Below are 27,384 nucleotides of genomic sequence, written 5' to 3' on the forward strand. Positions count from 1 at the left end.
CTGCCCTTTGGGCAGGGGGCTGGACTCGATGATCTCCCGAGGTCCCTTCCAGCCCTGATGTCTATGAAATCTATGAAACTTCAGTGTAACCGTGTTTCAGGGCAGTAGAACAAAATTACTCATTGTCCTAGTAGATTGCAGCATCATTGTGCTGCCTAAATAAGATAGGTACTACTATAACTCATCAGCTTGGATTTGCATTTATATAGAACTTACACAGTTGTCTTCTCCAAGTATCAGCATTTTTCTTTAGCAAGGACTGCTTCTTGACCATTATGGATAACATTAATGCAACAAAAACTAATCTGCACAGTTTATAGTAAGGAATTAAGATACTCTGGATTATTCATATTTCAGAAGTCTGTACCTTCTTTCAACTCCAGCTCATTTTGCTTTTAGTTTTGGGGTTTTTTTTACTTTATCAAATCTGAAGATGCTTTTAAAACTGTGCCCTTTGTCACTTAACATTTCAACAGTGTAAAAGAGATCGTGTTTCTTTTGTGTTCCTCTTAGCATTTATCCAGATCCAATTAACATTTATTATACACAGTTTGTAGTCAGTGGTCGCATCTACATGAGATGCTACTGCGCCATAACGTTGGTAGGCACCAACTCTGATGTGATGCTACTGCACGGTATTAACGAGCTACTGCACAGTAGCTTATTGCTGCTGTGCAGTAACGTTAGAAAAAAACTGTACGGATGCCACTGTGTAGTTATTTAGTAGTTGGTTATGCAAATACTAAATGACTGCGCAGTAACAACTGCACAGTCTGCCACTCATGTAGTTGCGGCCAGTGTGTACTTCCCTCTTCTATATCTGCAGTTGTAAGAAAATTTCATCATTTACTTCAGAAGATCCAAAATCCTTTTTTCATTCTTACTAACTTCAGCTTGATCCTCTTAAGGTACGGACCTGTAGCAGCTCTCTTTGGTTCTTCAGTGCCAAATAAAAGTAAACAAAGGAGTATAGCTGGCACAGAGCAGAAGCATCAGGCTCCTTAATTGCTTTTCCTAGCTGGCACAAAGTGTGGCTTTATTATGTTTACCATCTTCTTATCCTGGCATAGAACTAGTTATGACATGACACTGTTGATTTTATCTCCTGATAAATCTTTTAAGTTTTTTTCCCATATGAAAAAGCACTTTCTTTATACAGGTATATGGCATGATGCTCTGTGGTTCACCAAGTACAGGCATACCTTGTTTTATTGCGCTTCGCAGATATTGCGTTTTTTACAAATTGAAGGTTTGTGGCAACCCTGTGTCGAGCAAGTCTATCGGCGCCATTTTTCCATCGGTTAGCATTTTTTAGCAATAAAGTATTTTTTAATTAAGGTATGTACATTTTTTTTTAGACATAATGCTATTGCACACTTTAATAGACTACAGTATAAACATAATTTTTATATGCACTGGGAAACCAAAAAATTCGTGTGACTCGCTTTATTGCGATATTGGCTTTATTGCAGTGGTCTGGAACTGAACCCGCAATATCTCCGAGGTATGCCTGTAATTAAACAGCTGCTGTAGGTTCAGCTCCCAGTATTAAGATCTCTTTTTCCAACTAGCTAGTTTCTCATATAAAACTCCTTTTTAATTCAGGAGTAATTTCAGAGCAGAGATCAGATTCAAAGTGTAGGAATACCATATTGTCTTGCAAACACCCCCCCTTTCCCACCCCAAAAAAATCAGCAGCTAGAAATTAGAGTGCACACTATTTGTAAGGAAATATGGTGGGGAGGTGGGGTGAAGAAATTAATTCTGCAGGGAGAAGACGACAATGAACAGGTTTGGCTCCCTAGCTGCTGCTATTCAAGTTACTCATTATGAAGAAAAATCTTTTCTTTTCTTCATTGTTTTTCAAAAACAAGACATCTCATTTCAGGGCCATGTTATACATGAGAAAATAGTGTTTAATGACTAAGACAGCAACTATTTTTTAATGAATATCTCTAATCTTCCACAAATAAATACTTCACTGGCTTACACTTTGGCAACACTAATGATAAAAGCTGTATGTTAGCTCTGCTCAGCACTATGATAGAAATGATAAAGGCTACCCAATCATCAGTTGATCAGAAACTACTGGAAACATGCAAGAAAATACAAATATCTCCACCTTTAAATGCTTACAGGTTATTTAACATGTTATAAAGGTTCAACATTTAAATTTCACTGTTACAAAAAACTCAAACCATATATTAACATGACCAATAAAATTTATTAAACGTTATATTTACAATTATTTACATATCTTCCATAGGTAAATATTAAAATAGACAATGTACAATTTAAGAATTTTCATTCAAAGGCATTTTGTTGGAAAAAAATAGGCTCTATTACGAGACCACCATATAAGAGCAAAAGGTTTTATGTTTTAATTTAAATAAAAATATTTTCAGCATAGTAAGTCATAGGTATGGCATTACAACAGCAGACTAATATGAAATATGATTTTGTAAATATTACAATTGTTTAGGTATCAGTTACTGAAGTAAAGGAGTTGAGCTGAGCATGCAATACAGTTCAGTTTCAAATCTTTTACAGTTGTGGTGATGAAACAAGTAGCTAAATCAAACACATGCCTTATTAAAAGAACTGCCAACCAGAAACACACTACACTTAATAAAAACTACAACTTTGGTCCAATAAAACATTAGACAAAACAGTTTTACAGTTAAAATATCTATTTTATACAGGTTTTGAACATTAATTACAAGACTATTTACATTTGCACAACATGTATAAAATAAGTTATTTAAAAATGAAGACAATATTACATCTTTTCCAAAAAGAAAAATGTACAGATAATTTACAAATATAATAAGATGAATAAACTTTTCTCCTCCAAATCTTTTATTTTCTTCCACAGGTCGCGTCTTCGTTTTGTTCTGTGGGAGTTCAACTGTTATTGAAATGTTATAATATAAAGATTTAAAGCAGGCTTTATTAAATATCAAATTTTTTCAGTGGCTGTTCTACCCTGTTAACAGCTTCCAGCGCTGTAAACTCGCCATGTTTTATAATCCTTTAAAAGGAATACATGCTAAATTTGTAGTTAACTTTTAAAATATAAATAACGGTACTTATCAGGAACTGGCTGTAGAACTAGCATCCAATATAACCAATGTCATTTATCACCAAGTGACACAGTGTTTAATATCCATTTTCCATATTTTACAAGACCTTGTGAAAACATTTTTCTGAAAGAATACCTGGATTACTGAAAAAGTGGTACTCCACAGACGGAAGTGCTAGAGCTCAACAGATAAATTTCTGTCCATCATGGTACATCACTTTCAAGTTGCAGACTGAAAGAGAGACAGTAGCTGTCAAATTGGTGTCAATTCGAAGTCATCATTAACATCAACAAGAGGAACATAAAACTCCTGAATTTCATAAATGCTGATAGATTTGTACGTAGCAGGATCAAGTTCTTGTAGTTTGAGCTGCCATTCCAGTCTCTGCACTGCATTTAAAGCTGCTGCTTCATGCTGCTGCCTCATCAAAAGACATGTCTATTTTGGGGGAAGAAAAAAAGTTAAATTTTATTTTCAAATACTGAAGAGTTAAAAGAAGAGTTGCATTTAAGTAACGCCAGTGAGATTTAAAAGCTGGAAGATATACACTGATAGTAGTATTTTACACACACACACACACACACACACACACACACACACACACACACACACACACACACACACACACACACTTTAATTAAAACATTATTTAATGGACAGACCTGTGTTTTGTTGAGTTCTTTACATGACATGAAGGTAAGCTGCTTATATTGTGATTATCTCCCACTTATGATATTGCACCCAAACAAGTCTTCATCTCATCTCTACAGCATCATCTATAGTCTGTATTTTCAGACTTGACAAGATACAAAGATACATACATACCTTCAATTTGTCAAATTTATCATCTACATCTTGTAGCCATGACATGAACTGCCTTGCATTAAATCGATCTCTAACAGATGCTTTACTATCATCAGCCTGCAAAAAAAACATATTAGAATCAACAAACAACAAAGTAACATATACTATTTAGTAAGAACTCATTCTCCTAAAATGTGTGGGACCTTTTGAAACTATTTTAGATGAAAATTAGACTTTGATTCAATGCATTAAGATTTTATATGCCAATAACATAACAGCTGAAATTGTCACAATGTTTCATTATGGGTATATTAACAAAGAACTGAGTTTTAAATTCTAGGATTCAAAGTTATCTGAACCATTTTGGATAGGAGGTTCTGAAAATTAGAAGACTTATGTAAGTCTCAAAATGTTATTCATTTTACTTATGCTAAGATACAGCCAGCATAGAATTATTAAACTACTTGATTTTAAAAGCAGCAGCAGATACAACAAAAACAAAAAAAAAAAAGAAAAAAAGAAACTGATTTTGGGAGATAAGAACAAAAGCACCCATGTAAAACATGAGCAGTCAATTTTATTGACTGCAGCAGCTGTTCAACAGGAGAACAGGAGGAAGATTTGTATTAATCCTTTTAAGGACAAAACGACAATCTACAAAGGACTTCAAGAAAAGCTGTTCTATTATTTTAGATATCCAAACATTTATGATTAAATACAAGTCACTGAATGCACTTTATCAAATAAATGAAATAGAGTCCCTCAGTCCAACAAGATCAAAACTGGTTCATTTTCTAATCTGCTTGCCAACATCATAACATTTGATGATCTGGATCAGAGCCGTCCAAACTTCTGAGTGGGCAGGGGCAGTAAACAAACAGGGGGGTAGGGGGAGGAGGAGGGAGCCCAGAGACTCTTGCAGTAGGAGAGTGATGAGGTGAGGAAAGGGAGGTGGAGAGTGGTGCCCAAGGCTGCAGGATGGGGCGCAATGCAGCCTGCAGGCCACCACTTGGACAATCCTGATCTGGATGATGAAAGTTAATAGGATTTTCAGTACAGGGTCTTGAAGCTAGACTGGACTGCCTTCTCACTTAGACATAACTAAACAGTCTAAGGGTCTAGTACTCTCTGGAAAAGAGAGAGAAACACTCTGGATGGAATTAGTCAAACAATAAAAAAAAATAGTTATAAAGGGGCAGAGGGTGGGACTGGGGGTTGGGAAGAGTGGACGGACAGACAGACAAACAGACAGATTTGAGGAGAGTAATGAAGATTTACATATGCTTAAAGAAAAAAATGGAATGGATTTGTTTGGAAAAAAATCCTTATTAGAAAATGTACTAAATCTGAAGTATAACACAGATGCAGTATTTAGGTAGCTATAACTAATGAGGTGCACATTTTTCTGAAGGTGTAGTCCACATGACTAGAACTGTATAGATCTATTGCTCAATGTGCAACATTAATTGCTATAACACAGCACTGCTCAGGGGATACATGCACACAGTAAGAGTAGAAATACTAAGCAGTCTCACAGCAATACCGCTGATATTTCAAACAGTTTTCTCCCCTGAAACATATTTGGCTTGGGGTGTTGCCTGCCCTTCCTTTTCCCTGACAAACTATTTATGTTCTCCTTTGCTATGAAATATTAAGAGTTGTTTGGTTTTGGGCTTCAATATAAAAAAAATGAAGAGATGAGTAGTGTAAGAGTGTGATGTTTAGAAAAGATTGTGATAATAGAACAAATTATTACAAGGAATACATATTCTCGAATTTTAAAGTGGTGTCACTCCCCTTCCAATGCTCTCATCAAGCTTTCATTTCAAATCACTTAAGTACTAGCTTAATTTTAAACATGGAGTTAAGCTCCATTGGCTTCAATAAGACAAACATATGCTTAGGACTTGAACTGCTTTAGGTGCTTTGCCTGTACCCCTGGGCACCTGCCCTCACCACTTAGAGAGGAACCATATCTACCTCCCAGCCACTTGTCCCCCTCCTTCCACTGCTGTCCCTGGCTGATGAGCCCTGGGAGAGCCCCACAGCTGCTCCTGACTCACTTCTACCTTGTTCTGCAAGGAGACAGCATTTATGGCATGTAGGTTCCTCCTTCCAGCTTCTGCTCCCTGCACCACTTCCTTCCCACCCTCCCAACCCCCTTAATGCAAAGAGCAGAGGCTACAGGGTACAATCTGTGCACTGCTGCTGTTGTCCTTGGCAGAGTCATGCTCCTGCACAGCTGCTCCCCACAACTCCCAGCTGAAGCTGCAACTCCCACCTAATGCAGGCACATACCACTCCTGACCCACTTCTGCCCTACAATGCAGGGAGAAGACGTGGAGTTGTGCATGTTTCTCCTCTTGCTCCCTGCCAACAAGGGAGCCAGGCAGGGAGCAGATGGTCAAAGAAGGAACCTGTGTGCCGCCAATGCTGTTACTGGCTGAATTGGGCCCTCCATGTACCAGTCTCCACAACTCCCAGCTGGAGCAATCTGATACTATATTCTGAGTCTTCCCCTAGCCGCCCCCATGTTGAATGGGGAAAAAAAACCTCATCTTGGAATTGAGTAAATATGGTATTTCTAATGGCAGTAATTTCACTAAAGAGAGCATTCCAAACCACTAGATCCATTCTATAAAAAGACTTATAGAACTAACGTGGACTTTCATATACATCGACACCTCCAGAACAGTTCCATTTTAAAATGCCTTCTATTCAATGTCAATATTTTTCATATAGCCACAACAGCAAACTCAAGTTACTTTTATTAGTTATACTGTTATTTCTAGTATATTTTTCTATTATTTACAGTTATTTTCCTTTACTTTCTACTGCTTTCTATTTTTGTATATTTTTATTCCATTCTTTATAGTTACTTCTGAGTGGAACACACAACCATCAAAAAACAAGATCTAATCATATCTCTACTACTATTCTTTGATGGGACTGCTCATGGAAAACTGGTACTATACAAATGTTCTCAGATTCACAGCAGGAGTCAGAGTAGTTCTATATATCAAACAAATACAAAAAGAGTAGCCCTAGAGGGTCAACTACTTGTTTTTCCCAAATACTGCTCCACACAGAATGAGTGAACTCAAGAATATGATGCGTCTAGACTTGCTATACTTGGGGTCAGGGAGGAACACACCATATACACCCCAGCTGGCTATACCAAATATTTTCCCTGGCAACTGTCAGTTATTCATGACTGATTTGAGCAAGATAGCGTTACGCACAAAGCAAGAAGGTCCTAGCGTTAAACTTCTTCACGACGCATGCTACTCCAATCCCCAGATCTTTCTAGGACAGGGGTCAGCAACCCCCAGCACCTGAGGCCCTTTTGCTCGGCACGCCACAGCCAGCCCTGGCTCTGGGTAGCTGCTGCCAGTGACAGAGCCTGGGCTGCTCCCAGCAGGGCTTACAGCATCCCAGCTGCCTGCTGAGAGCAGCCCAGGCTCCCGGCTGGCAGCAGCTACCCAGAGCTGGGGCTAGCTGCAACTGGGAGGCTGCAAACTGTTGTGTTGGGCTTCGGAGCCCAGGCATCAGCTCTGTACCAGCACGTGCATGCGTACCTCAGAGTGGGCGGTGAGGGAGGGGCATGAGGCAGCGCAACCCCGGTCTCTCCCACGCTCCCGGCACAGAGCTGGTGACTGGGCTCTAGAGCCCAGAGCAGCTGTTTGGAGCCAGCCTGGGCTCTGGGCAGCTGCAAGCAGTGGGCAGGCTGCAAACAGCTGCGCCAGGCTCCACAGCTCTGGCATTAGCCCCATGCTGGCAGTGACTGCGTGCACACCTTGGGGCGGGCTGTGCTGCAAGCCCTGCTGGGAGCAGCCTGGGCTCCAGCAGTTGCCCAGAGCCAGGGTAGTTGCTGATGACAGCCACAGAACCTGGGCTGGGAGGCAGGGGCAGCAGGGCTGGGGGGCACAAGCAGGGCATCCTGCCATGTACCCCTTGCCCTTATTTTGTTTTTCTGGCATGCCAGCACTCCAGCACCTTCCAAGGCAGGCATTGTGGTGTTTTTCAGCACTCTGGTCAAAAAACATTGCCTACCCATTCTAGGACAATGTAATACTCATTAAAAAAAAAAGAGATTATTTTTTAGTTTAGGATTGGGCTGTGTCCATCTAATTTTTGTTTTGCATTAAAGCTAAATTTCAGAGGAGAGAGCAGAATTATCAGTAAGACTATCTTGTATGATTTTCAAGAGGCTGATGCATTAAAATAAGGAAACATGGTGGCTCTGATTTCCTGTGATGTCCTTTCAATTTTACACCCAAATAAGGGCTAATCAAAACATGACCCACAGCAGGCAAAATTCTGGGAGTTTTGCCAAGGCAAAAAGATGTCACCCAGTGTCTCCTCTTTTGAAGTCAGCTATAAGAATTTACAAATACAAGGATTAGGAGAACCATTCAGCTTGCCACTCTGACACCCTTTTTACCTGAGAATCCAGAGGCACATTATAAACTTCAGCATCCAGCAGTACAGTGCAGGCACTGAATGGTAGTGTCTGATTAGCTAACGTTCTTGCTGCTCGGTAATGGACACGTAGAACTTCTTGTTCATTGGATACAATAAGCTTTTCCTAATTGAATAAAATATGAACATATAAATGTAGACTTCATAAACTGTCATTTTAATTGGCATTTGTAAAAATCTTTGCATCCCTAATTTATTTATTTATTTACAGGCCTTAAGTTTTTTTAACGGCTTTAATAAAAAACACTCCCTTATTTTTTGCCCTTCATAACATACAGTGGAGTCATATCTTATGCGGGGGTTACATGCTGAAGTCAGTGCATAAAGCGAAAATTGCGTATAGCTGAAATCACCCTTCCCGCCGCACTCCTCGCCCCTCTTTTTCTCAGCTGCATCATTCTACCAGGGCAGCCAGCTGAGCTTGAGCGAGCTGCCGCCCCCCAGCCATGCCGACGTGTGCAGGCAGTACCATGCGACGCCGCACTATGCGCCGTGCCCCAGCTGGCACCCGGTGCCCAGCCCCAACAGCCACGCACGTATAACTGAATTTGCATACATTAAATACGTGTAAGATGCGACTCGACTGTATATAGCATATTATATTTTTTTAAAGATTCAAAGCATTTGAAAATGCTTCCTGCTTTCTACATAAAGACCAAGATCAAATGTATTACAGTGATTCTGAAGGTCTAGATTTCAAATTATTGTCCAAGATTTAATATCTGCAGCAATGACAGCTGGAAACCTTAGACACTGCCTACAGTTTATGTTTACAGAGTACCCATGCAAGCAACAAAGCTAGCCTTGCAAGCAACAGTGGCACCACCACCTTCTGGCAGGCTACTTGGTTTCTAAAGAGCACTGGTTTTTACTCCCTGTTTCTTTATCATATCCTGAGGTGAGATGCAGTACCACAGCTGAAATGGAAAAATCATCTGACTTTCCTCTCTCACTGGAGATAGACGGTGCAGCTGTTAAGCTAACTGCTTTACACACCTCAGCAGTGGAGTAAGAACCAAAACTCCAAACGTACTGCAGCAGAGAATATTAGCATCCCAGATAAAGAGACATGGTGCTCTGATGGCACCCAAAATTCTTAGTTCTCGGCCAACTTTACTCCCAAGTTGTGAAAGAATTCATTATTTTATTTTTTTGTTTAAAAGTATTTTTCATTGCTAACCACAGGCTTAAAACTTTTCTGTCCCTTCTTCCTATAGTAACAGCCTTATACCATACCTGAAAAAAAAAAAATTATATATATATATATATATATATTTTGCTTTCTGTGGCAAGATATCACTTGTCTAAGTTAAAGTTCTGAACTAAAACCTGGCCCTGCTGAAGTCAATGACAAACCTTCCATTAATTTCATTAAGGTCAGGATTTCATTCTCAGTTTTATTTGCCTTCTTCCTTGTTCTACAGTCTCTTGTTACTGATACTCATTTTCTGGAAAAAGACTCGGAAGCAGCTGGAGGGCAGGGTGATGTTAGAGGCGGCATGTATCATGGTAAGTATTAGGGATGTAAATATAAATTTAAAAAAAATCCGTTTAACCTCCTTTAATTATATCTGTTAAATGGTTAACCAGTAACACATACCTAGTCCCAGCTGGAGGGTGTGAAGCCCCAGGTGGGCGCCTGGCCCACCCCACCCTGCCATTAGGGGAGAGACTGCAGCGCCTGCCCAGAGAAGAACAGGGAGCTGGGGGTCATGCACAGATCTACTTGGACACAGCTTCTGCTGGGAGCCACTCCCTGAGGCCTTTTATGGTGCAGGGAGAGGAGGTGGCAGCAGCAAGCCCCACCAGACAACACCGCCCACATGAAGCTGTGGGCAGTAGCATCAGGCAAAGGACTTTCCCAGCCCGCTCGAGTCGCTAGCATGCTGGGAGGGAGCGAGCAGAAGAGCTATGGGTACAAGTCACCCCTTGCCTCCTCCTCAGTCCTCCTTCCTGTCTACTGTGCTACTTTCCTATTCCTACAGTACTGTGTTGCTTCCCTTCTTCACTGGACTGCACCCAGCACTAAATTTTAACTGGTAACACATTATTAGTATAAATATACTCATCATTTAAATATTTAAGCTTTCACATCCCTAATAAGTATACTATTTTTTTTATGAAGAGGGCATTTTTATATCGTCTCATATGCAGAAACTTTCAAAAATAAAATGATCGTTAGGTTTCTTGTCATAATCAATTAAACGCCTAGTCCACAAGGAAACAAAAATGCATTCATCATTAGGCAGAGATAAAGGGTGAGGATACAGATTTTTTAAATTAAAAACACTATGCTATGAATACCTGTCAACTTTGGTTGATCTAGACCAATGTGGAAATTTTTTCCCCCAAAATACAGGGCACTCGCAGAAACTCTCCTACCAGTAGAGCCAAAACATTTAAAAAAATTCTGTGGACTAGCTCATGGAACCTTCTCAGGCTGACATCCTGGGCTGGGTGGCTGTTACCTGTGCTGGATCAAGCATGCAGGTGGGTGAAAGGGCAGGGAGTCCATGGACCTGATCCAGCTCATGGACTGGCCCTGTGCCCATAGGCACTGACTTTGGTCTTTGCTGGTGAGGCTTTGCAGATGTCCCTGCCCCCCAAAAAAACAAACCCCAACAACCCACAAACCCCCCCCAACCCCGAAATGGTGCTTTAAACTCGGCATGTTCCTGCACCGAACCAAGTGCATGTCCAGAAGATACAGCACATAACTTCAACCCGATTCTGCAGTGTCTGTAAGGATCAAGCACTTTAATTGGGCTTTTTTGGTGCTTTTATCTGATAGCTGATTTAATCAGCTTTAGCCAAAAGCATCAAAAAGCTCCACTGAAGCACCTGATCTTTACAGCTAGTGCAGAGCTGGGTTGAAGTAATGCACTGCTTCTTCTTCCTCAGCCCAAGGAGCTTATAATTCAGTGGAAATTAGGCTTTACCAGTTTTCACCTAAATCTACAGTGGGTTCAGTCCACTGATGCCTAGAACATTCATTGAAATTTTGGTTTTGAATTGAGAAAGACATGCCATTGAGTCAGGACCCAGTCAGCACAATTCACACCCAGAGTACCCTAGGAGTTGTATACAGGAATCTCACTAAGATTATTCTTGAGAGAAAAATAGTTCTGGGAAGGAATAAAACAGAAAAGCAGGTCACATGACATACAGGTTGACAGAATGATTGTTCAGTGAGTGAGGATGGTAGGAATGAAAGACAGCACAAGAGATGCTAGAGATAAGAATGCAAAGGATGCCTAGGGTTGAAAAAAGGGGACAACAGGACAAAAAGTATAGCCATAGAGGGGAGAAATTTGACTATGATGCAGAAGATGCGGAAAGGGCAGTGAAAGGCTATGAAGAAATGAGTGACATAAGCAGAGCAGCAGGAGGGGATGGTGATTTTAGCAGCAGCAGTTTGGCTGGAGTCAGAGGGAACAAGGGGAGAGGCAGCAAAGAGGATTCAAAATGAGAGAGGACCAAGGCAGGGAGCAGTATTTGGTGTGTGAGAGGGGAAGGGGCAAAGATAAAGAACAGAGAGAGGATTCAAAAGCAGAAAAGATGTGGGCAGGTGGCTGCTGGAGAGCAATAGGCAAAGTGGAGGTTGCAAGTCTAGATGTAAGGATGCCAAGTACAGTGGGAGAAAAAAAGAGAGATCAAGGCAGCAGAAATAATCTCATTTTCCTTTTTCCATTTCTAAATCCAGAGGCCTCTCAGGACTCATGAATTGTTTTGAGAGCTTCCAGTGATGATGCAGAAGGAGAGCAAGTTATTTGGGCTGAGAGATAAAAATTGTGTTTCTGCCTCTCCCACTGCCAGCCTAAACAGACAACTGTAATTACTTCTTAGATATTATGTTATGTTCGGACTGAAGGGTTGGACTTCCTATCCAATCACTTCCAACATTTCAGGGAACAGTTTAGGTATCAGTAAACAGAAGTCTCAAAAAGGTAAATGGTAAAAGCCTGATATTCACCATTAGGAGAGATTCCATGGAGTTCATGTTTGGAGAAAGCAAAGGAATCTCTCCAGCACCATCTGCTGCTGCCTATACACATCACAGGCAACAGATTAGGCTACATTCACTTGACATGCACGTCAGCCTATATAAACAACAAAGTGCACAATGGAAAAAGTGGCAGGACTGCTACAGAGGGAGGGAGTTTTGGGTACTCAGGGGCATGTGAGGCCCTGGCCTGAAGTACCAAGGGAATGTGGCTTTACATAACTAATTTGGTTCAAAGCCATGCAGAATTCAAAGCTGGACCTGATCTGCAGAACAGTACATTCCATCTGAGCACTGTTTTGGGAAACTGCTTTAATTCAAAACCCTGGGCTAATATACTCAGCTCTTAGTGGGCTGCTAATACTCCTCAGAACATGATTTTCTTAGAACCACCTTTGTACTAAAAAGATTTTTAAGGGATCTACAGACTTTTCCTCGCTACTTTTTCTAATACATGCAGAATTCTTAAAACAAAAAGCTCAACAGGCAATGCTGATGGATCTAAAAATATACTTTGGCAAGGGCATAGGATCTTCCATCTCTAACTTTGGAAAGTCTGGTAATGTAACTCTTAACAAAAGCGTAGTGAGATTTTAACAAAATAACAAAATATGCTTGTTAACATGCATATTTTAGGAGCCAGGTAAAACTCTCGCTGGACATTACTCCAGAACAACTCAACCCAGTTTAATTATTGTTTAATTTATTTAAGAAATACATTGTAGTATTAACAGAACATACATTAAGCAAAGCTAGTCAGTGTTTATAATATTAGAACTACTGACATTCAAAAAAAATTTGAGAATGCTGTTCCGTATTTCTGGATGATTTCCACAGTTCATATAAAAACTGCTTTTTAGACAACCCAAGCAAATTTCAAGTTGATGGACTTCTCACATTATCTATTGATTAGTGTGGGATGTGCTACCACATACTGCATCTAAATTCTGCTGTTATTTCCAGGTTAACATGTAGCATGAATATTTGCAACACTTCTCTGAACTGTAAAACAAGGTAAGGACTTTACTAGTAACTTAAACTCTAGCCCATCCATATAAAAAGCTTATAACAAAGACATAAATACTTTATTATAGTCTTACCCTTTCAATACTGTGCTGTAAACGTAATTTCATCCTCACAACTTCCTGTTGTTTAAAGAGTTCTTTAAGTGGATCTGACAGTGAAGGAGGTGGCGTAATCTATAAAAAATAGTTACAAATAACGCACTGACTATATATTCAACAATTTTACATTAATTGGTTTTATGCATTCAAACAGTGAAAAGTAAAAGTATAAACAGTCATTTTTTACTAGGATGCGTTTCTCAGAACCACATCTAGAACATAACTGAATTTACAGATCTTCTGCTGCATCCTATTAAGCAACTCTTCCTTTTGAGGTAACAGTTCTGATTATCTTTAAAATTAAAAAAAGATGCGTGTGTGGGAGTGGCATTTCAAAAGTTTTTTAAATTTGATTTTTGACAATATTCATGACACATGATTTTTAACATTCAACCCTTTCAAAAAAGCAAAATAATAATTAAGAATAGAATACCTGTCAGTTTTAAATACTGTTTTTAACTTTATATGTAACCTTTGTTTGTAAATAATTTATTTAAAAAGCTTGTCTGCAGTAAAGAACAATATATAATGAGATTAAAAGACTCCTACAGAAAAGAAAAACAAATAATTTATTATATACAGTACTAAATGCAGTCTTTATAAGTCAAAAGATGACAGTCATCCATACTTGAGTTTATCCTGAAATGCTTTAAGTAAGTGTTTTATGTTTTATATTTTCAACAGTTAGGATACGTCCAAATGAGTCTGCATGTGCCTCTTACTGCATCTCAAAGCAGACTGAGATGCGGCAAGACACACACTGGGAACAAAAAAGTGTTTCCTGCGCTGCATATTTGCAGTGTGGGCTCAAAATTTGATACCTGGATATCCAGGTAGCAAAACAAAAAAACCTGCAGAAAAAAAAGTGGGGCAGGTCACGGTCCAGGACCATGCCCTGAGGCAACTGGAGGCTCAGGTCCTCCAAAGAGATGCTCTGGTAGCCAGGTAGTGTGGCTTGGTCCCAGCCCCTCCTGCACTGCACAGGGCTGTGCGCCTTTGGGTGGCTCCAGGCCACCCAGGCTGTCACCTGGGGCCTCATACCGCTTGCGGGGACCAGCTGTCGCGCTGGGCCAGGTCCTGTGTACACAGAACTGGCCTGGTGCAACAATGCACAGGGTCTGTGCATGCAGGACCTGACCCCAGCACAACACATGGTCCCCACAAGCAACACGGGGTTCTGGGTGATAGTCCAGGTGATCTGGAGCTGCCCAAAAGCACATGGCCCTGCACCAAGCCGGGCTAGGACAACACGATGTGGCACAAACAGCGCTGGGTGCCAGCTGGCCAGGGCTGAGCTACACTGCCCTGTGCCGCGCAGAGGGGGGCTGTGCTAGGAGGCTTTCAACAGCTGCTGCTGCGGGGGTGAGCTGTGGGCTCTGCAGGGGGACTGTAGCCCCTGCGGGGGTGAGCTGTGGGCCCTGTTGGGAGGGGGCAGTCCATCAGCTGTGCAGGGGAGCTGCAGGGGGCAGGGGACCCACCCCTCCTGAGCAGCCCCTCCGCACACAGCGCCCCCCTCCCCCAGTCTGCCCACAAACCCCTCACCCCCAAGACACCCCTACAAAACCCTCACTCACATACCTGGCCTTGTGGGTCAGGAGTGAGGGGACTGGGGCAGGCTGTAGGTTGAGAGTGAGGGGCAAGGCACTGGCATATCAGTGCTGCACATCCTGGTGAGCGAAGCAGGGTAGAGGCAGCTCTGATTTTTCTATGACAAAAAAGCCAAAGTAAATGCCAAAGTGTATAGATATTTAGAATTTATTTTACAGGTTTCCCTCACTTTATGCGGGTTCTGTATATGTGAATTTGCTCTTATGCGGTGACCCTTTTTATACCCAAAATTTATTATACACGAGGTAAATTCACTCTTATGCAATTGGCATAGGCACACACTCCCTGCTCCTCCAAGTAGGTAAGTCTGTGGGAGGAGGGGACACAGCTGTGGGGGCAGGGCCTCACTCACCCCAGCCCCTGCTGCAGCGGCCCCAGGAGCAGCTGATGCCAGCTGCCTACAGCTGCTGGGCTGCACTGCGCCATGCTGTGCCCCAACTTCCCCAGCGCTCCACTTGACCCACTCACCCCAGCCCCTAGGCTACATTGTGCCACAGTGCAGGCAGCTGACAGTGGCTGCTGCTGGGGCTGCTTCAGCAGGGGCTGGGGTGAGTGGGGACAAGTGGAGCCCTGGGGAGTTTAGGGTGCAGTGCAGCCCAGCAGCTGTAGGCAGCTGGCGTTGACTGCTCCTGGGGATGCTTCAACAGGGGCTGGGATGAGTGTGGCCAAGCTGCACCATGCCCCATGTCCCCTGGGGGTCCATTTGTTCCCACTCATCCCAGCCCCTGCTTCAGCGGCCCCGGGAACAGCTGACACCAGGTGTGGAAGGACCTGGCAGTGGATGTGGGGTTGGGGGGGTGCAGCTGTTGCTATTATGTGCACCCCAGGAGGGCTGCAGGCTGGGGGGCTATGCCAGGCTCCTCTGGGGGGGAGGGCGTGTGGCCCTGGATTTGCACGCAGGAGAGAAGGCTGCCACCTGCCCCAAGCACTGGGAAAAGCCCAGTGCCGCCAGTGACCCCAGCAGCAAGCAGCCTGCTCTCTTCCCACGCACAGATCCGGGGGCAGGCGCCCCCCAAGAAGAGCCCAGCACAGCCCCCCAGCCCTCCCATGGTGCGCATAGCAGCAAGAGCTGCGCCCCTCCCGCCTTGCACCCACTGACAGTCCCCCCCCCACTTTGCTTCCTGCTGCAGCACCAGGAGCAGCTGATGCCACTTGCCTGCAGCCCTTGGGCTGCATCCGCAGTACCCTTCCCCCTGCCCATTCCCTAGCCCCAGCCTCACTCCCTCACCACTGTAGGAACATATTCCTATTTGTTACCTTATAAACTGGATTCCCTTTATGCAAATTTGATTTATGTGCAGCTTTCCAGAAACACATCTACTACATAAAGCGAGGGAAACCTGTATGATGATGAAGGCAGTGGTAGGCTTCCAAATTGCTTTAAACTTGTAAATATATCAATAAAACATTGCCCAACTGATCTCTCTCTATATAGCGGCATTTCATTTTAATAGCGAAAGAATACTATTTTGGGTATTTTAATGAGAGAATTTGGGTTTCATATCAGAGAATTTGCAATTTTTAAGCAGGGAATGCCAAGATCTCTGCTGGCGAGACAAGTGGAGATAACCAGGCAGAGGAGCCTGTCTGGGGCCAGCACCAGGGACCCAGCTGGAAGGCAGATGAGGTGGCTGACCTCTTGGTCCCAAATGGCCAAGGGGACACACTTGGACAGCTCAAAGTGGGCCACCGCAAGGACCACATCTTCTGGGTGATAGCTGCCCAGATGTTAGAGCGGGGCACCCCATCGCAGGTGCACAGCCATGGGGCCTCAGGTCCCAGAGCATGCATGCTGTTGCAGGTGGCAGCAGGTCACAGTTAGGCAGCAGCCCCCACTGCCAGACTGCTGCAGTGGGTAGAGGGGGCAGGGGACACTCCAGGTTAGGGCTGCTTCAGCAGTCCAGCTGGCACAAGGGCGAGTGTCCCCAGATACCAACTGGTCAGGCCCCAGAAGCTCCTGAGCTGCTCACCAGGGCAGGTTTTCATACAGCTGGGGCCACCACAGGGCAGCTTTTTATGCTGTTATCATAATAAAATAAATTCTAAATATCTATATACTTTGGCTTTTGAAAAATCAAAGCTACCCCTTCCCCCACCAGGATGTAGGGACAGCTGGAGCTGGACCCGCAGTTTGGTGGTGCTGAACAGCACTGATATGCTGGTGGCCTGCCCATGCCCTTGCCCCTCACTCCCAACCTACAGCCCTGCTACTGTCCCTGACCTGCAGCCCCTTCTTGTCCTCCACTTGTTCCCTCCAGGCAGCAGCTCTGTCTCAGCATCAGAACATGAGTCCAGCTGCAGCTGTCCCACCCGCTCCTTTGTGGCTCTGAGCAGTGCCAGCCCTTGTTGTTCTCCCTGCACTGAGGCCCCAGCAATCTCCATGCTGTTTCTGGGAAGCCCTCAATTAGGACTCAGGGACTGGGTTGGGCAAGCCCTGTCCCTTCCAGGCTGGCCTTCCCCTGCACAGGCTGCTTTAGGGAGGCGGGCTGCAGGCTCTGTCCCCCCTTCCCCACATGGTGCACAGTTCCTGCTGCCAGCGGCAGCAGCAGGCCTTCAGGGCACTCATGACTCACTGCAGGCAGAGCTCCATGGCAGTGTGTGGTGCCACCTGAGTCCCACAGGCTATGTATGGCACTGTACATTGGTAGGCATGTGGAGGCAGGCATGCATCGGGCAGCGCACTGGAGCAGTAGGGACGTGCAGCAGGCATAGAGACGCTCTGGCTGGGTGCTAGAGCATCTCCTTGGAGGACCCAGCTTGCTTTGGGGCATGCCTCAGGAACATGCCCTGTGCTGCTTTTTTGCATAGTGTTTTCTTTTAATACTGGGATTCCCTGGTATCAAACTTAACAGTCTGTGCTGCTTAACATTTTTTAGTTTGTGGCACGCCTCCTGTAGAGTCTCAAACTGCTCTGAGGCACCACACTTTTGCTCGTGTGGAACATGTCCTTAGTGGGTAAGAGCATTTTTTAAGTTCATATTCAAATATATTTCCCTTTACATTTTATTCTGTACTATGTTTTATTGGAGAACTATAGCACATTTGTTTAAAACTATCCACAAAGTTTTGCATTTATAAATATGAAGGTACAACTGCTTTGTAACCAACAGCAAACTTAAGATTTATTTGAAAAGCTATTAACGTACATCTCAGAGTTCTAAATCTTTTTCTATAGTTCTCGTTTCATATATAGTTCACTTCTATATTTCTATTCTTATTCTAGTGTGTTCAGAATACTTTGCAGCAATGTGATAAACAGACTATAAGTACTAATTTAGATGGACTCCTTAAAAATAGCTGAAAAAGGCTGTTTACCACCACTGGTAGTACCTAAATGAAAAGTCAGAAGCAGGCTTATATGCTGTTTAATTTAATGTACTTTGGATAATATTGCCAACAGCTGTAACATCCTGTATTACTACTTACGTTTTGCACCCAGTCTGAATATCAATTATTAGTATCATGCTCTTCCTAAACATATTGCTTTCACATTACAGATGTTTTTGGCATTGTGGAAAACAGAGCAATTTCTATAAAAATTTGACTAGCCAATACAGTACACTGAAATCATTTTTAAAATGGAATACATACATATATACACAAACACACACTCAACCTTTTTTTTTTTCATCCCCTTTAAATAGAGATTATAAGGGCCAATGAATACACACAGTTTATTATTCTAATATTATAAAAGCCTTAATCTGTCCATAATGCTTTATTTGCGCTCTGATTGGCTGGCAAACGCCCAATCAGAGTGCAAGAAGTGTTTGGGCAGGTGACAATGTGCCACCACGATGACAAGGACACAGGAGACGGGGTGGGGGGGTGGTGAGGCCAGCACAACTGGCCTCACCCCCTGCCCTGCTCCCTGGAAGGATTGGCAAGGGAGTAGATGGAACAGGGCGGCAAGGCCAAGCCAAACCCCCTGCCCTGCTCCCTGCAGGTGGTGCCAATGGAATGGGGGGAGGGGAGGGCCAGGCACCAGAGCTGGCCTTGCCCCCTGTAGCAGGGCACTAGGATGCCTGCTACTGAATAGTGTTAAATAGGCTTAGCTGCCACTGCCTCCTGAGCAGCAGGTGGGAGTTGCTGTGGCAACTGATTGGGTCAGCTGACTGCCAGGGGGCAGGGCCTGGCCTTTATAAAAAGAGAAGGTTGAGGCCAGGGTCAGTTCCCCTCTGGCAGCCTGAGCTCTGCTGCAGAGCAGAGCAGCCTGACTGCCCAAGCATCGGCATTATGATACAGGGTGGAGAGAACCCTGACAGGGAGATGGACAATAGCCAGGGTGGTGCTGAACGTAGGTTATAGCCAGGAGGCTTATTTTGTGTTACAGCCGGTTGGTTTATGGCTTTGCGTTTCTGTTGGGTTGTTTGTGATAACACCGGAGGACTGGGTGAGGCTGTAGGGGAAGGAGGCGGCCTCAGGGGAGCTCCCCAGTAGCATGGGGGTTCCTGGTGCCCTGTTAGGGCACAGCAAGTGGTGCCAGGGAAGGCACAGTAATTTGGCGCCGGGGTGGCGCTGTGGTTGGGGTGTCCCGACCCTGACCCCAGTGTGGGCAACTATCAGGACAGGCCCCAGTGGGCATAGGCCCGAGAAGGCAGGTCTGGGGGACAGGTAAGGCTGAGGCTGCCTGAGCCCCAATTCTGGGAAGCCCAAGTCAGGGATAGGACCCTAGAAGGGGTTTGGGGCCAGGTAAGGCTAAGGCCGCCTGAGCCCTGAGCGCGAGAATCGCGAGCAAGGGCCCCAGTGCAGGCAGGGAGCGCGAGAATCGCGAGCAAGGGCCCCAGTGCAGGCAGGGAGCGCGAGCATATTGAGCAGGGCCTGGGAGGGGGTGCGTACGCCAAGAGGCCCCGGGAGAGGGTGGCAGCGAGTAGGACAGAGTCCCAGTACAGCAAGGCAGGCACCATGCCAAGGAGGGCAGGAAGGCAGCCTCCCATTAATAATATACCAGCAAGATGTGGCGGGCGAGATAGAGGGTGCATTCAGGACCCAAGCTGGCACGGTAGGTAGTGGTGCTAGGGGAGGTCACGGCACCCCTAGAGGCCGCGCTGCCACAGTGGTGCATTGGCCGGGAAACGCCCGGCCGTGCATTGAGTAGGAGCTAGAACGAACCCGAGGGCTGTGACTGTTAATTGTGGACGGATGCAGTGATAGTCAGGCAGCGGGGCTGCGGCTCAGTAGATTTTGGGGCCAAAGGGACTGTACCCATTGCCCGGTTTTTTGAGTGAAAACTAAGGCCAACCCGATGAGGGTGGGGCCGAGATTAGGATGATGCAGGCATGGAACAGGGGAGGTCGGAGATCCGACCACTTTGCTGAACAAAGAAAGATTGAAGAGTTAGAGCATAAGAGAGAAAAATCACGAAGAGTGAATGCGGAAGACCGAGAGCTTAAAAGGGAAGATTGGATAACGGAATTGCAGAAGGAATTAGAAAGTTGGCAACAGAGAGGTAGCCAGGCAGAGGACTTGGCCCAGGAACTGAGGGACAAGCTGAGGGAAGGTGACGCTCGAACTGCAGAGCTAGATAAGCTGATCCGGCAGGAAGCGGAACAGGTTAAAGTGTTCCAAGCGAACCATGAGCTGCTGGAAAAGCAGGGGCTATCCCTGGAGGGAGATCTAAAGGACTTAGGGAAAGAAAAGGAGGAGATATGTATCCAGCTGCAGAAGGCGGAGAATGAAAGAGAAAAACTGGTGCATCAGGTACGATCACTTGAGATCTGCTTAGCAGACAGCCAGGTTAGGGGGGTAGAGGTGAACAGGGAAAAAGGAACGATTACTAACAGAAATGCATGATAGACAGACAGAAATCCAGAGGTTAGAAACTGAAATTGGGATACTGCAAGAAGCAAATAGCCAGGTGATGATAAAGATACAAGACCTGGAGAGGTTCAAGGGGCACTGTCTATGGGTGAGAGGCCCCGGGAGAGAGCACAGATGTTGGGCAGGCCCCGGGAGAGGGCTAGCATAGGGCGTAAAGTAGAGCATAGTAAGGCATAGTAAGGCGGGCACCGTGCCACAGTGGGCAGGAAGGCAGCCTCCCATTAATAATGTAAGATCAAAGACATGGCGGGTGAGAGAAGGTGCATTCAAGACCCATGTTGGCACGGGTAGGTAGGGCCCCGGGGGAGGTCACAGCACCCCTGGAGGCTGTCCTGCCACCCTCCCCACCCCCCTGCTCCTTGAAGGTGACTGTGGCAGTGGTGTGGGGTTGGGAGTCCGCAGGGGGGTGAGGCCACCAGCACTGGTCTTGGCCCACCCCTCTCCCCTTTTGTTGATGCTGCCTGCAGGGCTGACCCAGTGGCAGTGGGGGTGAGGAGTGGGTGAGCTGTGGCAGCAGGGGTGGAGAAAGAGGAGGAGTGGGCCAAGGCCCAATGTGGGGGGGAGGGCAGTGGGCCCAATGCAGTTTTGGGGGAGAGCAGCAGGCTCAGCCAAACGAGGCCCAACACGGCAGTGGTTGGGGGAAGGCAGGAACAGGACTCCTCCCCCCCCCTTCAGGCCCAAGCCCATTCTCCCTCCCCCCTCATTCTTAGCAGGAAATTGCCTAGTTTGATATAAAAATGTATACTATCGACAAGATTCATACTACATATCTATATATTTATGAGAAACGGGTTTGGTCTCTGCCTTACTGAACAAAATTTACAGTATTCTGCAATTTCATTCAATGTTGGGCTACATCTTTAAGATCAGTTATTGCAGCTCTCAGATGTGAGCATCTGTTAAGGTTAATTATGAGTTATTAGCCACTTTAAATCCTGATTAATAAACAAAAGGAATTCTAGACACTCACAATTATATGATCCAATAAGCCAAGAATTCCATAGCAAATGCAGTGAATTTTCAGACCCCCCCGCCAATAATTTGGCTTGATACCCAAACATAGAAAATAGTCATGGCATTCATGGAAGTAGAAAATAAATCTTTCTGTATCAGAGTGCAGGCAGAGACCCAAGTATAAATAAACTATGAATAAAGGTCTAGGAAACAACTTGAGAAAAGTCCGGAAGAACTGGTATTATTTAATTTACAGAAGATAAGACCGAATAGGGTAGTTGTACTTGAAGGGATGTTATAAAATGGACAGTGACCAACCACAAAGGACAGGACAAGGAGCAACAGTCTGAAAATTACAAGGGATATTACGGCTGGATATTAGGAAGACTTCTCACTATGAGGGTCACTAAGTATTAGAACAGACAACCTCAACAGGCTGTGGAATCTCTATCCTTGGAAGTATTTAAGAACAAGTTAAACAAACACTTTCTTGGAATGGTTTATACAGGGATGACTCTGCCTGGAGCAGGTCAGGGTAGATGACCTCTTAAGGTCCCTTCAAGTTCTACTTCTCTGTAAATCATGTAGAATCTAATCATAAAGAGCTGTTATTCAAGTTCATCAATGTCATCATCAACAAGGATGCCATTATGGATGTATACATATTTGCATGCAAAAGTATGTGATCTAGGGGCTAACCCAATGCATATCCTTTATAATCAATACATTATTCCATGGTGTTACTTTGCAGTTTTTGTACACTGGACAAGATCACAGTTGAACTCTGGAAGAGTGTCCCCTGATGAAGTGTGGGAGAGAGACACTAGCCAAATGGTAAGATGCATTATTTTATCCATTTAGCTATTCTCTATGATTAAATGGCCTAAGCTTTAGAATGGGTAACTATAGCCGGAAATGGAAAGATAATATGAACATTTCTATTTTGTCCAGGTACGTGAAAACATTCAGAGTGTTTAATTTCTGTTCCAGCATGGCATGCAGGATTTCAGGAAGAAGATCAGTAAATTAATTGGCTCATAATTTTGAGCCTATGCTGGGGAAAATGCAGGGTGATATTTTAACTTTCTTTCATCCCAAAGAAAGCTGATTAGGGAGAAAAAGCCAAAAAAAATGTTTGAATGTGATGCTGTCTCCTGATTGAAAGGATGACAACTAGAAATACCTTCTGAGTGAGCTGATTAAAGAGAATCAGCCCTCCCCCTGAATAAAAGAAAATAAAAAGCAAGTTTGCAGGGAAGCTCTATAAACCTCAGAAGGATGCCACTGAGGTCCCAGACATGAGACAGTTCCTCAACTGATGCATGTAATAGGATGTCAAGCAACTGATTCTGTCAAATGGAAGACAGAACATGACTGTATAGACGGATATTGTGCTTGAGATTGTTTTAATGAAGCTAAAGGTCACCGTGTTTTCAATGAAACAAGCAATCCAGAATCTTCAAGTATCATAATTTACAGTAGGTCCAAGATACGTTGGCCTGCTCATACTGAAACCCTCTTTCCTTTTAAAAAAGTAATCTCTTTGTTCTGTAGCCACATCCCTTTGAGCTGTCAGTGGTATTGATCACTCATCACACTACTGACTCATGTTGAGTCTGATTCATGATGAAACCCCGATACTTTTTGGCAGCACTACTGCCAGATTATTTCCCCTTCTATGTGCAGCTGACCAAGGGATGGTTTTACTAGAATGCTGTGCTTTTTTTCTAAATGTCAATGCATATTTTGAACCAATAATTATTGTGAAAGAAAAATGTTATTTTATCTAGTATGTTCTTATTAAGTCTTCCCTAGTCTATACCAAAGTTCAGAGTACTCTAATTAAACCAGAACACTTCTTTAAAAGAATTTTGAACAGCAGGTGGCACCATAAAACTAAGCCAGCAGTTCTCAATGCTTTTAGACTGAAGGCACCCCTCTGAAAATAAGTGCTTAGCTTTCATTTATTTTTACACTACAAATAAAACAATGGAACTTTTGTTGTTGTTGTAAGGAATTCCAAAAGACCACAGCAGGTTAGAATATTTTTGATACTACAGATTCCTATTTGAAATTTCTGGGTTTGTCTTACAAATCCAGTGTAGGTATTTGCACATCTAACAGTTCTAATCCTGAGCAGCACCCTGGTTGAGAATCACTGCTGTAAACTATCAGCTTGTACATCCTACAATAGATTTTTCCCAGGTATCTCTCCACTATTCATCCCCTTTCTCTCCCCCCACCCAGCCTCTCTCTCACCCACTAACTCCTCAATTTACATCTTCATTGACTGCCTATCTTGCCATGCATACCAGCTCAGCCTCTGGCTTCTTTACTTTTCATTCCATCCAGAAAGAGCACGTAACTGCTGAAACTTCCTCAGCCTGACGAAGCATTTTTAAACCTGAAAGCTTGCTTTTAAAAAAATCTTTTTCCAACTATTTAAATTGGTCTAATAAAAGATATCAGATTCACCCAAAGAACCTTGTCTGCCTTTGAAAACAAACTGACATCTTCCTGGGTACTGGAAAACTGAAGGACAAATGTTCATTCTTTTTCGTAATTTATATAGACATATAAACTGAACAAGATGAGTATGAGAAGAAATCTACAATGACACCTCCATAACGTAGTATCTAGGACATTACATCCAAATGTTGCATCCTCCTAGTATCCATATAATATCGTGATAGTGTACAATATGGATGAGGAGGTAATTTGAAACATTTTCTACAGAGACAAGATTCTGTTTCTACCCAAAAAGATACCATAGCTTCAGGATGAACGGCCTTTTAGTCTACTAAGATACGGTCTACTATTAAAAATACAAACCTCTAATAAATGACTTGATTAAACTTCAGATCAGTAACAGAAGACAATCTATTTTTTTCCCCAAAAAGATTGTAAAGAAAACAAAAAGCTTAACTGCATCTGCTGGGGAATAGTATAACTTTGTCTGACACTGAATTTGCACACAAGTACAGAAAACAAGTGTTCTCTGTACTTTAAATACAGGTTTTTCTCTAAATACCATATTTACCCGTATTTACTGTTAACTGAAGACAACTTACCCCCAAATTAGATTCTATACATGGAAAATATATTATAAATTTCCATGTATGTATAGAACCTAATTACTGAAGGTTCATCTTAAATTCATCCCCTGCCCACCAATGCAGCAGAGCAAGCAGCAGTAAAGAGGCAGACGGCAAGTGAGACAAGTGGCCTGACCCTTGCTCCTTGCCCTTGGCCTCCCCTTCCCTACCACTTGTCCTGCCCCCACATCTAAACCCCTGGTGCCTGCACTCCCCTCATTAACCCCCTTCCCACCTACCCTCCCTTCCCTTCATGCTTACCCTCCAGCTCTGGCCAGTTCCAATGGCAGGGGATCAGACTCGATGATCTACTGAGGTCCCTTCCAACCCCAACATCTGTGAAACCCTGCTCCAGTACAGGACATGGGATATGTTAGCTCTGGACCCTGTCCAGATATGCAGTAGTGGTGGTGGCAGCAGCTGCTCGGGGGGGGGTGGGCAAAGGGGAAGGGCAGAGACTGTGGGGAGTGGGCAGCAGCTGTGGCTCTGACTAAGCCTACGTCAGAGATAAGTCAGAGCCACAGCAACTGCTTGTACTCAAATCCAAGTTGAGGGGCTCCCCCCTGCCCCTTGTTAAATGGGCAGGGGGAAACTCATCTTGGATTTCAATAAATATGGTAGGATTTGAGTTTTTGAATAAAGCTGGGATTTGGGTTCAGCGTGACTTCATGTGGAAAATAAAAATAAATTATACCAGATTACTAAAGTCAACTCACGAGCCTCTGATTAGAGGTGGGAACTACAACAGTAACATATCTCAAAAATAGCAATATATTAGTTATGGGTTCACAGAGAACAAAATAGTTTATGAAGGTCTAGTTGGACTTTAGAATACAACAGAACAGGAAGAGACCTAAATTTAACTGTATCTGGTTACCAAGCCAGGGTACTGCAGGGTTGGATTTCACTAAAGGAGCTCTCTCTGAGACTGAAATGCCTTGAAATACTAGAACCCTGCCTTCTCCGAGTACTAACGAAACCCTCCTGCAGGCCTAAACTGAGACACTAGCCATTATGGAGAACTAGAGAGATGTCAGATGTTTAACTATTTGCCTTATATCGTAAGGCAACAGCCACTGCATTAACACAAACAAAGTATTTGCTAGTAGGTCATGACTACATCAAAAAAGAGCCACCCTTATGATCAGAGTCTTAAAAGGCAAGCCATATGAGGAAAGGCTGAGAGATCTGCGACTTTTCAGCGTGAGAAAAAGAAGGCTGAGGGTGGACCTGGTAGCAGCTTACTGCTGCACTAGGGGAGTACATCAAGGGCTTGGTGAGCAACTGTTCACCAGGGCACCCTTGGCAAAAACCAAGAGTAATGGCCACAAACTCCTGTAAGATCGATTCAGGCTCAACATTAAGAAAAATTTCTTCACAGTCAGGGTGTCCAGACTCTGGAATAAGCTCCCTACAGAGGTGGTGCAATCACCTACCCTGGAAATCTTCAAGAGGAGATGAGAAAGTCACCTTGCTGGGGTCACCTGACCCCCATTTATCTTTCCTGCTTGGTGCAGAGGGCTGGACCCAATGATCTTTCGAGGTCCCTTCTGGCCTTATAATCTATGACTCATACCTAAAACATGCAAAACTTAACACACCACAGAGAATATAGAAAGGTTCACGGCATTCTTTACAGGAATCCTCTCTAATACTCCATTCTGTACAACTTTCAGTTCCATCTCCAGATACCAAAAACGTATCCTCAATTCAAACTGGCACTTCTATGCAGCACCTCAATAGTGATTCCATAGTGTTAGCAATGCCAGCTCTTTACTTGAACTACAAGAGTAACTGCTAGCTTCTATGAGTCATACCCACTATAAAATGACTGGACATACTTTCCAAATGTAGTACACGACAACTTGCTAAACAGTTATAGAAGGTTAGAGTTTATAAATCCTGGAGTCATTCTTTGGCTCTAAATGGGCAGTGTGGGGTAATGGCTAGAAACATGAAAGTACATACCTAAAGATTTATTAAACAAAAAGGGTATGACTAAATGACTAATAATTTTATTTAGATTTTAGCACCATCTCTGCTGCTGTAACTTTTTTCCCCTCACTGATGCAAAGAAGAAACAGAAATGTTAATTCATACTTAAGTGGCTGGGTTCATGCTTTATGCACTGAAGAGGAGTAAAGTGTCTATCAGTATAAAAAATGGGTTAGAGGTAAGATTTAAATTCATGGTTTCCAGTTCAGACAACTTTCTCCTAGTCTACAAAAGATTTGAAGCTTGTCCGATTTAGGTACCCTCCGCTTCTTCCCCCTGCCCCTGGTACAGTCATCACAAATCCTATGTTCATAGAATCATAGAAGTAGGGTCAGAAGGGACCTTGTAGATCTTCAAGTCTGACCCCCTGCCTGGGCAGGAGAAAAGACTGGACTCAAATGAGTCCAGCCAGGTAG

At 43.8% G+C, this 27,384-nt stretch overlaps 1 protein-coding gene across 1 annotated transcript in view; it reads right to left on the bottom strand.

Annotated features, from left to right (window-relative positions):
* Positions 1–2,204: 2,204 nt before the first annotated feature.
* The window catches only part of ANKRD12 (ankyrin repeat domain 12), a 101,860-nt gene continuing 76,680 nt past the window's right edge, over positions 2,205–27,384 (bottom strand). Inside the window, exons 8-11 of the mRNA XM_019546053.1 lie at positions 13,473–13,571; positions 8,332–8,475; positions 3,909–4,004; positions 2,205–3,521 (exon numbers count right to left, since the gene is read on the bottom strand). Of these exons, the coding sequence (XP_019401598.1) occupies positions 3,336–3,521; positions 3,909–4,004; positions 8,332–8,475; positions 13,473–13,571 (525 nt within the window). The 3' untranslated portion in view covers positions 2,205–3,335. The remainder of the gene's footprint in view (positions 3,522–3,908; positions 4,005–8,331; positions 8,476–13,472; positions 13,572–27,384) is intronic.

The sequence above is a fragment of the Crocodylus porosus genome, unplaced genomic scaffold (assembly GCF_001723895.1).
Source record: "Crocodylus porosus isolate Cpor-Errol unplaced genomic scaffold, CroPor_comp1, whole genome shotgun sequence".
Taxonomy (NCBI): Eukaryota; Metazoa; Chordata; order Crocodylia; family Crocodylidae; genus Crocodylus; species Crocodylus porosus.